The sequence below is a fragment of the Brienomyrus brachyistius genome, unplaced genomic scaffold (genome assembly GCF_023856365.1).
Source record: "Brienomyrus brachyistius isolate T26 unplaced genomic scaffold, BBRACH_0.4 scaffold130, whole genome shotgun sequence".
In the NCBI taxonomy this organism is placed as follows: domain Eukaryota; kingdom Metazoa; phylum Chordata; class Actinopteri; order Osteoglossiformes; family Mormyridae; genus Brienomyrus; species Brienomyrus brachyistius.
The window spans coordinates 148,311-162,861 of NW_026042405.1; the positions used below are offsets into that span (position 1 = coordinate 148,311).

At 38.8% G+C, this 14,551-nt stretch overlaps 1 protein-coding gene across 7 annotated transcripts; it reads right to left on the bottom strand.

Annotated features, from left to right (window-relative positions):
* Positions 1 to 220: 220 nt before the first annotated feature.
* Positions 221 to 10,763, bottom strand: LOC125727900 (uncharacterized). Of its 7 annotated transcripts, XM_049004881.1 has the most exons (12): positions 9,580 to 10,763; positions 8,481 to 8,593; positions 8,217 to 8,379; positions 7,934 to 8,126; positions 7,684 to 7,764; positions 7,137 to 7,253; positions 6,749 to 6,829; positions 6,203 to 6,319; positions 5,096 to 5,227; positions 4,948 to 5,016; positions 1,836 to 3,813; positions 221 to 1,561 (listed from the first exon to the last, which is right to left on the bottom strand). In XM_049004881.1, exons 2-12 carry the CDS (start codon positions 8,590 to 8,592, stop codon positions 1,176 to 1,178), a joined length of 3,429 nt encoding a protein of 1,142 aa, XP_048860838.1. In that variant the 5' UTR covers position 8,593; positions 9,580 to 10,763; the 3' UTR covers positions 221 to 1,175. The 7 variants fall into 7 exon arrangements, with proteins under 7 accessions (XP_048860838.1, XP_048860837.1, XP_048860839.1 ...); XM_049004880.1 differs by lacking the exon at positions 9,580 to 10,763 and having other exon boundaries at positions 8,481 to 9,569; XM_049004882.1 differs by lacking the exons at positions 6,749 to 6,829; positions 9,580 to 10,763 and having other exon boundaries at positions 8,481 to 9,569.
* Positions 10,764 to 14,551: the final 3,788 nt, after the last annotated feature.

The window sequence follows — 14,551 nt, forward strand, 5'->3', positions numbered from 1 at the left end:
AATGTGCAAGACAATTATCTGGGAGAGGAAAATTAACTTCCCCTAAAGTAAAACTAAAGTCACAAGAAAACTGTGGTACCCTCTGTCAATAGACCACACTCAAAAAACTCTGAGTAAAAGAGGAACGTTATTGGCCTGGCTAATCTCTCTCTCTCTCTCTCTCTCTCTCTCTCTCACACACACAGCTTGAAATGCTTTTTACACATTTACACTAATGTATATCACAATGCTACCAAAGCTTTGCAAATGACCACAGAGCGGGACTGACACCCAAGTGTGTGTAGAACCACACACACACACACACACACACACACACACACACACACACATACGCGCATAGATCACTTTTGGGGACCTATGTCAGAACACCCTCACTTTGGGGACAAGGTTTTCCCAGTGCTTTGGAACCAAAATTATTGCTAAACATGGCTAATACGCATGCCGTATACACGCCCATCAGTTGAAATTTCCAAAAAAATCCTGTTTTAAAAGTATGAAAAAAACCCTTGCAAATGAGGTCATGTATTTTTTAGGTGAATTTTGAGGACATGGCGACACACACACACAAACTCCAGTTCAGCACTAATTTGAGGACATTTTCCCCAAATGAGGACAGAAAAGAAGTTGTCAAGAAGAACTTACAATAAAATGTAATTCTCATTGTTTACAATTTGAAAAAAGCATCTAATGCGTTTTATGATTTTTAGGAACAGTTTGTAAGTTGTTTGCTATTTATAACACGGTCGGGAAACATGAATTTATAGAGCTGATCAGGAAAATAAAGTGTTAATGTGCAATGGAAATATTGCAGAAAATAAGCAGTCTATTATTATCCATCCTTACAAATGGATAAATAGGGACAAAAACTTGTGACTAACAAGAACTTTTATTTATTGTTTTTTCCATCCTATATGTACATATGTAGGTATACATATATACACACAGGTATAAATTGGCATCTTTCATTAAACAAGACATAAGAATATACATTTCAAAATCATAAACAGTCATAACTTTTTTTAAAACTTAAAAAAATAGCTGCTGTTTGAAATATAAAGACGTGAGGGCTGAGTGAAAATATGAAGCTTCGTATAGCTCTCAACTCTACTGTTCTAAAAAAAATAAGACTGTATTATTATTTTTCAACCTTAACATAAACTCTTTTGTTCTTTGAATTACATCATACCTTTTCTCTTTAATGCTGTTATTCTATTTTTTATGTAGAATTTAACCCCAGTCCATGTTCTGCTTTTAAGAACTTCAGGTTCTGCATTGAGACACTGAAGACACTCTTTCTTTCCAGGAACTCTACAAATTCTGATAAAGTTCATCATATGTCTCTCAACAGCTTTTACTTCCTCAACATTCCATGTTCGCTTGGATGATGCTTTGCCGCCACCACGACCAACATCCACACCTTCACTGTGAGACTGAGTAGAGTCAACAGACAAATTCTGTACATCACAAGATCTATAATCTTCAGACAGACCATCATTCTGTTTGTCAGGTTCCTCTTCCTCAGAACTAGATGAGTCATCAATGGTTCTTGGGTCGATTTTTTCTTTGGGAAACAGGAAAATATTATCTGATGAATATTTTGAATTATAATCACAAACATTTCAGAAGCATATTAATAATTTATAATATAATAATTAATAATTTAAACTGATTTCTGAATATACTTATTTAAAGATACATTTAATAACAGAAAAATATTATCTGATGAATATTTCTAATTATAAACACAAACATTTAATAAACTTTTCTAAATAGATCTCTAAAAAGATTTATGACTATACAGTCATTTAAAGAAACATTAAACAATACTAGCATACCATCTAGGTTGATTTCAATTTCATCCAATTTTTTCCCTTTGAAATCTGAAAGAGTTCCTTCTTCCATTGCCATTAACACTTTGCTCATTTTTGCCAGTTGAAGTGTTCCTTCAGGCAAGCGGTAATATTCTCTGTGGACACGGATGTCATGGCCCAAAAAGTCAGCCAACTGGTCTGCTTCATTTTCTTCAAGATTTAAAACTTTGGACATCGTGGCAATGTGTTTGCGAAGTTTAGTGGATGACAATGCTTCCGGTTGTTTAGCACCACATTCTTTGGCAAACTGCTGTATGCAGTCCCTGCCACGGTATGCAGAAAGTGCCCCCGGTCGAGCAAACAAAAAAGGGTTTTCTGTTGGAACACCACATTGTTCTCTGAACTCCATCAGGAGCTCCATGGAATGAACCATGGAAGGTTTTAAAAGAACAGGAACCTTCCTACCTCGCTTGCCCCTAATCTCAAGACGCATAAAGTGTTGACACAGTTTTCTTTCAAAGTCCGACATGCAGATGGCAAGATCATCATGAAGTTCTTTTTTGTTTCTTGATGCAAAGATGGACATGTGCATTTTTGAGACCTCACCCTCTCTTCTCCGGTTAAAAAGGATGACCTGCGTGAGGGTAACCTTGGTTAGTCCAGTGTAGCTGTCTCGTGAAGGACAAATCTTAAGTAGCCTAAGCATTTCTTCTTGCTTTTTTTCCAGGTGTGAGTGCAACAGTTTCACATCTTGAGTAAAGGGCAGCAGCTGAGGTGTGTTCCACTTTGCTTCCCTTAGTGTAGTTAAGGCACAGCTAGATATGCACTCACTCCACTTAGCTTGATGTACTTGAAGGTAACGACGAACAGATTTTGCTAGATCATTATCTCCAACAATTGTGGCATTGCTCTCAACAATGCTCGCAATTTTCTTAAGAGAATGACCAAGTTTCATAGCCAGTGATGGAATTTGGTATGAATGTGTTTCTTCATTGTAGCCAGCTACTACTTTCACAGCTTTAACCACATGAGGGAAGTTGGACGGAATAACAAAATCTTCCATGTTGCGCAGTGGTGTGCACTTTCGTGCTTCCTGCAGAAGTCTACCGATCTCTCTAAGTTTCTGCCTTATGTAATCATGCTTGCCCTTGTCTGATCCTATTTTATTGAAGAAATGCTGTCCTAACTGAAGGATACATCTATCACTCCTAACTATGGCAGAAATTTCATTATATGCCATGTTGCAAAGCACATCCTTGAAGCTCTGGCTAACATCTAGACCTACTGGTGTAGACATTGCACATAATGATCGTACATATTTTTTACCACCTTCCGATGGATCTGGATTTGGATTTTGTGGACAGATTTTAATATGCTTCCAAAGGGTACCCTTAGAGTACAGACCTTGACAGTGAAGGCAATGTATGTAATCTTTAGCTTTTCTGGTCTTTGTGGGACGATAACAAGCCACCATGTTTCCTGATCCTCCTCTAACAGTATCTACATTATGAGTGAAATTTCCACGTTTCCTCAGAATGCTAAGTTGGATGTGACGTTCTCTGGAATTCTTCGAAAATTGTAAAGCTTTTGCAACTTCTTTCTCATCACTATGGGCAGATTCTAAATGTCTTGCTATTTTTGAATATGGTTTTCCACAAAATAAGCAGTACTGCTTCTTGGTGTATTTCCCCTGTACACTTTGAGATGATGGCACACTGATGGAGTTACAAGCAAAAACACTTTCTTCACTATGTGGGAAATCCTGGGTTAACAATTGAGAAGACTTTCTGGTCTTAGTAGGCTCATTGTGAATCTGTTGTTTTCGTCTTGATAATTCTGGAAATCTTTGGCTGGTTTGGGTTTTCTTGACATCGGGAGATAGAGAAATACTTTGGTTGGACTCATCAGAGGAGCTTCCGTCGCTATCTGGCACATAGTCTACATCACTATAGTCAGTGTATTCAGAAACATCTGATGAACTGTAAGTGTTCATCACAGTCTCCTGCAAAAGAAATAAGAATTAAATGGTTAATGCTTCAAATTACATGAGGCTAATTACAATTACACCACCTTAAGCTTAAAATCAGAAAACTACCAATTTTGTATTTTGTTGACTGTTCCAAGCAGGGAAAACTGATTTAAAATGCAAAAAAATCCAACTAGCTGGCTTTATTTTAAATACTCTAGAAATAAAATAAACATTTCAAACTTTATGTTGGGCTATTTTAAACTGAGTATCTGTAATCTTAACTTTATCATGTAAACTGAAAACAACTAAAAAGTGTGAAGTATTTCAAATTTTACAGATTTTCAGAAACTGCAGGTAGAGGAAAATGAAAGTGAACCAAAAGCCAGTGTTTAAAATGTCATCACTTCAAATTACAAAACTGTTGAAGGGATGGGAATAACCAGCGCTCATTCATATATACAGTGTAAGTAACCACTCTATACAATCAGCATAGGTACTCAGCCTTACAGTAAGAAGTAATTACCGTAGAGCCTCCAGAAAGATACAACAGAGAATATAGAACACACTAGATAAAATATGTCAAAATAATGTTAGGAATTTAACTGCAAATGTCAGAGAATTTATTTTTAAAATTTCATAGATTAAGGATTTACCATCCTAATTATGTCTGTGGTCATTACTCTGATATTTTTAAAATATAAAATGAGCAAAACTATTGTGTGTAAATGACAAATAATCATAATCAAAGAATACAGTATATTATTTGTAAAAACTAGTATAACCTGACACTGACAATGCCAATAACAATAATTGTCCAGCATGCAGCAAAACTATGTTCTAAATTAGTTAGCAATGAAAACCCATTATTATTATTATTATTATTATTATTATTATTATTAATCTGATTACACTTTATACTTTTGACATCGTTGGAGAGTCCTCAATCTGTGAACTCGTTTCAGAGATGCTTCCTTTACTGTTACTCTAAAAGCAGAAAATATTCAATGCACATTATGAACATACTTTTAGACCCTAAATGAATTTATTTGGAATTTTCATGTTATAGACCTATGCATATATACTTTTATTTACTTTATATAAGGCTGACATTTTTACCAATGCAAAAACAGTGTAAAATGTCTACTTGAATGAGTCCTTAGAACATACCTCCACCTGATCAGCTGATAGGTGACCAAATTCATCAGAGGCAGAAGGTAATCCAGATCCAGATTCAAGCTTACGTAAGGAGAAAAGAAATTAACCTACAGCACCTAATATTCAAAAAAATAAATAAAATTAAACGTGTTCTTTTTACCTTTTCATTAATCTGACTAACTTTACACAATAGCAAGGTCCGTTCTTTTTCAAGTCTCCTTCGTTCATTGTCTTCCATCACATAGTGTTCTAGACATTTGTTATGGTGCCTTTTCAGTTTCTGTAATCGTGCCTACAATGACAAAAGCAGAAAAAAATATGTAAACAGATTTCACACACGGAAATACCAAAACAAATACCTCTAAATTTCAAGATAAAACTGGGGACATGAGAAAACATGGCTAATTTTTATTTTTCCGGTAGGCTGATTCGATCTTCTATTTTCAAAACTTCTCACTCATTTTACACAACAGTAATACCTAACAATAGCTTTTCCTCTTCTTTGCCTAAAATATGCAAACAACTATGCTAAGAATTAAAATTAGTGTGAGATGACAATAGTGCCATTTGACACACCCCAAGTTGCACAGGTCTTCAACCATTAGAATAAGAAGCCTTTTAGTGTTATTACACACAATGATTACATGTTCATTACACCATGCGTTTCTGAAACGACTAAATAAAAAAGTTAACTTGTTACTAAGACCTTAGTACTAATGTTTAACAAAGTGTGGTAATACAATTAATATGGTAACAATACAGAATTTTTAAGCAACAAATGCCAATAATATAAACATTGCACAGAGAATTACAAGCAATGTAAAATACTGCACATAGAGCAGATATTTGCACTTGGCTGTAATTATTACACAGAGAGAATTATTGCAAACCCAGCGAAGAGGTGTGGGTTGGGGAGAATGTATTATATGATAACTGACACATCAAAGAAAAGCTTATATTAATCCATATCATCAGCATGATACCACACAAGCAACTAATCAAGCAGAACTAGTTAGCAAGTCTTTGCTTTGCTTATACAGTACAGTAAACAGTATAAGACTAATTCTGAGAAGAACACAGTCAAGTATTGCATAAAAGAAACTCATACAGTACATTCTCCAAAAAACAAACTGGGATTCAAGAAATTAAACTATGTTCAGAGAATTTGCACACTCAAGATAGTGAAAAATAAGGACCCTCACACTTGACAAATTCCAAAATGGGGACATAAGTCCGAAGTATATCCGATCTAAAACAGATATATTACCATAGACGACTTCCGTTTTCTCTCCGCAGTCATAACTTCACCAAAACTGTCACTAGTCTGGGTCATTTGTTTGTCCATTAGCGACTTATTTTTTTTGGCATGCGAGTCATCCATTGCCTATAAAAGAAAAAAAACAGAAAAAGAATGACTATATCAGAAAGAAAGATACAAAATTCCAGTGTTAACAATTCAATACAACAATCCAGGACTGCATACTGCCTATATTCTTTACTGGAATTAAGCCATCAAGAATTTTAAAACACAAATTTTACACAGAGATGACAAACAGGGATTAATTGCCCACGATTGATAAAATTATACTTCGAGACAAGGAACAGAAACACACATGGGTCACTGATGTATAGAGGAGACACTGATAAATTAGGATTAAAGTGTGCACCTTATTGAATACGATGGAACAGGATGCTCATATTATCCATGCTGGATAATGTGTTAAGTGTTTGTGTTAATCATTAATTATTAAGTGGTTTTACCAAATACTAAGGAACATTCCAAATATACAGCTGAACAAAATGTTATATTCACCTCTATGTAGCCAGACTCCAACTGGGGTATCTGGCTGTCATTCTGGACACTTTTCTCTTTTGGTGGGGATGATACAGCCACCTTTAAAGCAGCATTACTGTATTTTAATTTATAGCTATTTAGAACAAAACATAGTAAAATAAATTTGTTCCTATGCAACCTACAATCATTGTGTGTGAGCAAAATAAGGACCCTCGTACACTTGACAAATTCCAAAATGGGGACATATAAAATCTCTACGTCTCCTCTGAGTGTCCAGACCAATCACTGTGTGTTATGTCCTCATTTTGAACAATTCCGTCACACCAATATCAACTCAATCTATATAACTATACAGTGTAATCTTGCCTGTCATTCACAGATATCCAAAGTAAAACAGATATATTACCACAGAGGTCTTCCGTTTTCTCTCCGCAGTCATAACTTCACCAAAACTGTCACTAGCCTGGGTCATTTGTTTGTCCATTAGCGACTTATTTTTTTTGGCATGCGAGTCATCCATTGCCTATAAAGGAAAAAAAAACAGTAAAAGAATGACTATATCAGAAAGAAATATACAAAATTCCAGTGTTAACAATTCAATACAACAATCCAGGACTGCATACTGCCTATATTCTTTACTGGAATTAAGCCAGCAAGAATTTTAAAACACAAATTTTACACAGAGATGACAAACAGGGATTAACTGCCCACGATTGATAAAATTATACTTTGAGACAAGCAACAGAAACACACATGGGTCACTGATGTATAGAGGAGACACTGATAAATTAGGATTAAAGTGTGCACCTTATTGAATATGATGGAACAGGATGCTCATATTATCCATGCTGGATAATGTGTTAAGTGTTTGTGTTAATCATTAATTATTAAGTGGTTTTACCAAATACTAAGGAACATTCCAAATATACAGCTGAACAAAATGTTATATTCACCTCTATGTAGCCAGACTCCAACTGGGGTATCTGGCTGTCATTCTGGACACTTTTCTCTTTTGGTGGGGATGATACAGCCACCTTTAAAGCAGCATTACTGTATTTTAATTTAGAGCTATTTAGAACAAAACAGTAAAATGAATTTGTTCCTATGCAACCCATTATCACACTGTGAGCAACTCTTGCAAACAGTAATATATGAAATGTTGTAAAAATGCCAAAATAAGCAAAAAAGAGGAAACCTAAATACCTGTCTTCTCCAAGGCCAATCTGAATCTCCATAATTATAATTAATCTCTTCTCCTGACAAAATGTCTCTAACAGCAAAGAGACAAAGATGTGGACTTCCTTCAACATCTACTACTTTCATTCGACAGTTTGGATTCCTGTGCTCATCATTGACAAGCCTCCCTAAAGACTTGTCCTCTTGAGATGCGTCTATACTGTGTAGAAGACAAAATACGGTGACTCACCTGAACCAAAAATCAGCAAAAGTATTTTAACACTTTTAAAATTGTCAAGTTCCTGCTTACCACCAGTTCTTCCCTTTCCATTGGAAATCATAGAGAAAAACACTTTTAGCCTCACTATATCCATTCTTTCGTTTAAAACTCTCTTTCTCCGACAACAGTTCACCCCTATATTCTACTACAAAATCTCCTTTGCAAATGTCCACCGTGCTGAACACTCCTCTTCCTACAAGAAAACAATAATTCATCGATAAATGCAGTCTAAACAGACACAATATTACACATCCCAAGAATATTACATAAGCAGTCCACATTTGTGATACATACCTTTATAAACATTAATATAACGCTCTTCAATCACAGCCTTATCAGACTTTAATCTGATATGCAACTTGACATCCTGCAATGGATGACATCTTTTTCTCCTAATGGAGTTCATTCTGTAACAATGCAGATTACAGTTATCACTTAAATTATATTCATAAAAAACAAATATAATTCCATTATTTAATAGAAACATTAATTGTCACTCAATTAAACTCAAAATATTGTGCAGGACATGGTTTCCAGGGCTGGGCAATATAGTTGAAAAACAAAATTTTGATATCTTCGGTCACTGTATCGATATTCAGTGTATTTAAATATTTTTTAAATATCTCTAAAATACTTTTGAAAAGTTAGGATAGAAAGTCAGAATGAATTTTTTTTTTGATGAATGGTTTTATTTATTCAAAGTAGTGTTTCCTAACTGAAAAACATAAAAATGCATCTCTGCTGAACATCGCATGCGCACCACGGAACATTAATTACTACCTGCGCCATCATTGCGTTACTTATTCTTGCACTGCCTGCTCTGTTTGTCGTGCCATTTTAGAGCAAATCATATTGTGTATATTTACAATTAATAAATAAAATCGATATGACGATACACTATCAAGCCAAATCGTATGTAAAAAGTTATCGAATATAAGATAAAAATTCGATATATCGCCCAGTCCCGTTTTCCAAGACTAAAAATAATGGGAAACACCTTCATAATGTTATAGATTATATATAATTATGTTTCCCATTATTTTATATATATATATACAGTATATAAGCGAGCAGCTCACGTACATGGACCGAGTGTTTCAAATTGGCTACGTCATGTGCTACATATCCAGTATCTCATTTACACTTCATAATTTAAAGATAAGTTAATAAGAATAGCATAATTATGATATACTCTTTAAAACAGGTGTGTGCCTATAGTCTGTTCAAATTCTTATTTTTAAGACATTTAAAGAACTACAATTGTTACGCTTCTAATTCCCATACATTTTACTTACTTACTAAGTTAATGCGGAAATTATTTCCAAAATGTATATTATTTTCGGTAAAAAAAAATTAAAAATTCTAATGTAGATAAGAAATGGAACAACTTTACCTGTTGGCGCGAAATCCTTCCTCCGATGTTTCCCCGCGAAAGTGACGTCTTTCCAAATTATAGCCGCAAAATCCACTTAGTCCACTTGTTAACTGCGCAGTGTGACATAAATATTCCTCCGCGCTTGTTATTGCACATGTAATATATATGACGGCCGAAAGAACTATTTAAAATTATAGGACTTCCACTTAAAACAGGTAGTATTATAAACATTTATTTTGCTTTCAGAATGTTTAGTACGCATAATACATGCTAGCGTTATATATAGTGGCTTGATACATGGAATTAGCATATTAATATTAGCCATATATTGCTCATTATTTTATAATATATCAGAATGTAGTTTGCCAAGCACGCTACATGTTAGCGGTTCTAGCAACCTGATGTATGGAATTAGCATAGTCGTATTTGTTATATAGTGCTCCTTATTTTTCAATGTATGACAATATTTGCCACGCATACTTACTATGTATGCGTGGTGACCTGTTACATGGAATTATTAGAGTCATATTTGCTATATGTTGCTTTTAATTTTCTGTTTTATCTGAATGTGGTTTGCTAAGAAGACTACATGGTAGTGATTGCTAACATTACAAATAAGTATAAATCGGCGTAGGTAAATTTGCTAATACTGTTCCTTATTTTTGTACTTTATCAGAATGTTTATGGTTGGCATGCTACAGTTATATTAAACTGTTATATTTATTGATGTACTTTTACTGCGTGATAGAAATAATATTACCAGGGCATGCTAGCAATGTGTAAATATGCTGTATATATTTACGTTATGCTAAATATTAGCCTAAAGCTTCCTCCAGTACAAAAGTAAAATTTCATTGGTTTAGATCATCCAATCAAAAAAGTAGATTTTCATTGGTTTGTTTGGATCACCTGATCAAAATGTGTGCGTAGAGTAAGGAAGTGCAGTTCACATGAATTCCTGTTGGGGCGCTGCGTTTTACACACTCTGGGGGGGAGACACACACACTTTTGGTACACAAATCAGGTCTTTGTCATTTTTCGGGACACGTGAAATTTTTTGGCCAGTGATGTTTTTTAGCATACTGAACATGATAGTATAGCTAAACAAATGAGGACGTGGTTTTTGGTCCCCATTTGCCAAGAGGTCCCCAGTTAACTGGTGTGTATTCAGGAAAATGTCCTTAAATGTGACCTATGCGAGTACACACACACACACACACGCACACACACACACACACACACACACACACACACACACACACACACTCTCTCTCTCTGAAGTGCTTTAAAAACATAACGGATAAATTATTTTATGTGCAAACTGGGAGGGGGCAACAAAAAGTCGCAAAACACACATGGAATCGATCCCCTCCCCCATCACAACCAACCCTCGGTGAACGAAACCAGAAAGTCAGTCATTGGCATCCCGGGTTCCGGACTTTGCTGAAATGCACGACCGGTGCGGGTTCTGGCGGGGGCTGACTGGGGGCAGGGGGGGTTGGCCTGGTGAGCAGCGCGGCAGTCGCCTTCCACGCATCACGTCTGTGCCAGCTGCAGCTCCTCCAGGCCGTCTTTGCCCAGGTGGTAACGGGCCAGGTCCTTCCGCGTCACCAGTCCCACCACCTGGGCACCGGGAACATGATTGGTACGTAGAACAGGGCATAGATAGCTGGTTATGTTATGAGGGAGGGGTGGGAGTAGCACAGGAAACCAGGGTGATAACCTTGATCTAGATGGATGCCCAACGGCCACCGGCTGAAAACCGATGCAGTAATTTTCGAATTTTACAATGAGAATGGAGATATGTGCTGGAGATGACGAAGGCCTGAGGACCTCGCAAGGCAGACGCACCTGGTTGTCACTGTCCACCACAATGAGGTGCCGCAGACCAAGGGCCCTGAACAGCTTGAAGACACGAGGAAGCGACGTCTCCTGAAAAAGAGGCAGAAGAACACAGTCGCAGAACATGACTGTTTAGTCAAATGTGTCTCTGGTTCTCAAGGACCAAGACCAAGGCTGAGACTGAGACTAGTACCTGCGTGACAGTGTAGGGGGTGGGATTCATGAACTCCGTCAGGTCCATCATGCACTCCCTCTCGTCTTGGGACACATGGATGGACTGGATCGGAGGGAAGCGAGGGTAGGCATCCCGGAAGTCCTTCAGCTGCAGTTTGCGCAGATTGAGACGAGAACGAGCCCGTTCCACAAACACCTGGTTGAAAAGAGTACACCGGTCACAACGTGGATGAGCACACTTCTCATTGGCTTGCTGCACTGACATTCGCAACCGTGTACGCAGTAAACAGACCCCTCATTGGTCAATCGCACTGCCAGTCACATCCAGGTATTCAATAATCAAACCCCTCATTGGTCAGCTGCACTGTCATTCACAGGCATGCATATACACCAAGCACCCTGATAGGTGTTAGTGTGGACAGACATGCTCCTTATTCAGCTGACCTCTGCAGGAACCTTAGGTCACACTCACCTTGTGTTTCAGGAGCACGATAAGCTGGGAACGCAGGATTAAGCCACAGATTTTCCCTGGCTAAGAGCACAAAATTCAGATTAGCAAAGCCCCAAAGTACATCATGTGACAAATCTCCAGGAAAACAAAATCACCCCTAGTGGGAGGGACATACCTCACAGCCATCACTCAACCCGGAGACTACAGGGAACCCGTTGTGATTGGTCGAGGTGTTGCTGAGCACATCCACAATAGTGCCCACTTTCTCCACCAGGTTGAAGCAGGTTACTGGAGAGCTCATAACCTCCCTGAATGGACAGACACACCAAACCTGAATATACAGTGAGAATGAAGCACCAATGTCTTGCTAAAGGCGTGTACTGGGCTCATTGAAGCATTAGCAGGGAAAATCCTGTAGGGGGCAATATACCTGGCAGTCAGGGAGTGGGAGGTGGCTGGGGCATCCCAGTGCAGGAAGGGCACACTCTGCAGCTTGATGTGGATGTCGTATAGCCCCTGTGGGAAAATTCGAGTCACTCAGAAGAGCTTAGGATCACATCTGCACAACATTCATAAGCTGCCACCCCTTGAAGTTTTACTTCCTCTAAGCAGATTTGCTGGCACATTGAGGAACAGAGAAGCGAAACGAGCTGTCACAGCATGATGTGCCACCTTAAGTTAGACAGCTGTGCAAAAACAACGGAAGGGTTCTCAAAATCAGTCACTGGAAGGACAGATGAAAAAAAGATGGCGTCAGACTGGTGGCTAGCTGCACCACCCACACCAAAAGCAAACATGAGACCGGAGCAGTTAACGAAACACGACTGGCCCGATTCCAAGTTCTGCACGGTCTGAAAGGCGATGAGCTCATCACTCACTGACAGGCTCACACATAATGCCAAATGGACCAACCCGCTCCAACCCGAAACGTCAACACTGACCTCCACGAAATAATCGCCCACGATCTTCGCCGTCATCAGAACCAGCATTATGGGTAGGCCGTAGGTGACATTTCCGGTGGCTTCCACCATGATGACAGTCAGGCTGAGGGTCATCCTCACGATCCCACCTGGCAAAGACCTTTGTAAACAGACGCAAACCCGAAGCCTCATGTGCCTCCATGCACCTCTAGACGAGCTCTGAAAAGCAGGCTGACCGCGGACGGACACTCACCAAGCTGGGCGGCGGCTCCAATCAGAGCGTACTTCCCAGGGTCGGCCAAGGTCTGTCAAACGAAACGCCACAAATCATAAAACATGCTCATTCAAAAACTTCGAGGGGGCTTTACTTCCAACAAACATTATGTTAAACTACATCTATGCCGACATGACGCTGGGCGGCCCAGGAAATCGATACAGCACTAACCAATAGGGCACCTTCAAAGAGTCACGTGACTGCTTAAAGAGTAAATCTGATTGGACAACAAAGAGGAAATCAATCTAAAGCGGGTGTTGAAGGAGGCCCTCTGACTTCTAAAGACCCCGTTCAATTTCCTTAATATATCAAAACCTGCAGCGTTTCCATTAAAGTTCTGCACAAACAAGCAAATTTGTTGACAAAGTGAAATTGCATAAAGGGTGTTTCCATTAAGTAACATCATGGAAACAACACCTGCAATTTATGATTCCGTGCCTCAACATGGATTGAGCTTTTCATGAGATACGAGCTCTAGAACCAAGTCATCGTGTCCTACACAGCAACAAGTTCGCAAAATCGGCTTCCATTTCAGTTTTGCGAATCGCCACAAAAACCACTTCAATCAAACTGAAAGCGTTTGAGGGCTTGTCCTCCTGAAATATAATCGTACCCATTAACGGATTTTCAGTTTTGCTTCTTCAAAATGTGCAAAAAAATCAAGGTCAGTGGAAAACGTCGCCACTGTGAGGTTTCTCTCTGCTGAGGGAAGAGTTCTGCTATCGTGACGGCCCCTCCTCCGCCAGCGGACCACGCCGCCTCACCGGCTATACGGCGCTTCCCCAGGAACGGCGACCCGTCCTGATGTACCTGTATGGAATTGTGCGGCGTAATGGAGGCCAGCAAAATGCCAAAGAGCGCCCCCAGGCGGCGCCGATGAGCAGTGAGGGGATGAAGACCCCGGCGGACACAGTCAGGCCGTATGTCCAGCAGGCCAGGAAGAAGTAGGTGATGGTGAAGATTCCCAGGGTCACGGGATTGTAGGAACCTGCCGGGGGGGGGGGGGGTGGTGGTGGTGGAATTCATCACCTAAGTCAGTGTTTCCCACGTTTTTGCTAAAATGTTGATCATGTAGTTGATCCCCAAGAACGCTAATCTAGCGAAACCAGCTAGTTTTACTTGATTCACCCTTGTAATGAGGATACAGGTGTACAGAAATTATTTCATGATGAATGGCATTTTTCATATGATCATTTCCATTTTTCTACCTGGTGTAAAGTGCAATTTGGAGCCGATCAAGACCAAGCCATGTTACTTTGGTATGTCTTTCATCCACTAGAGGGCATGGATGAACACAGTTTAGTGCCGTTCGAACTTGCCTACGGTGGC

What these genes read in the sequence shown, in the direction of transcription:
- LOC125727900 (XM_049004880.1), bottom strand. Translation starts at nt 8,673, where the DNA reads ATGTTTCTATTAAATAATGGAATTATATTTGTTTTTTATGAATATAAT. An exon ending in ATTGGCCTTGGAGAAGACAG is followed by an intron (nt 7,765 to 7,933) that starts GTATTTAGGTTT and finishes GCTGCTTTAAAG; the next exon opens with GTGGCTGTATCATCCCCACC. An exon ending in TATCAGCTGATCAGGTGGAG is followed by an intron (nt 3,814 to 4,947) that starts GTATGTTCTAAG and finishes TTTCTTTTGCAG; the next exon opens with GAGACTGTGATGAACACTTA.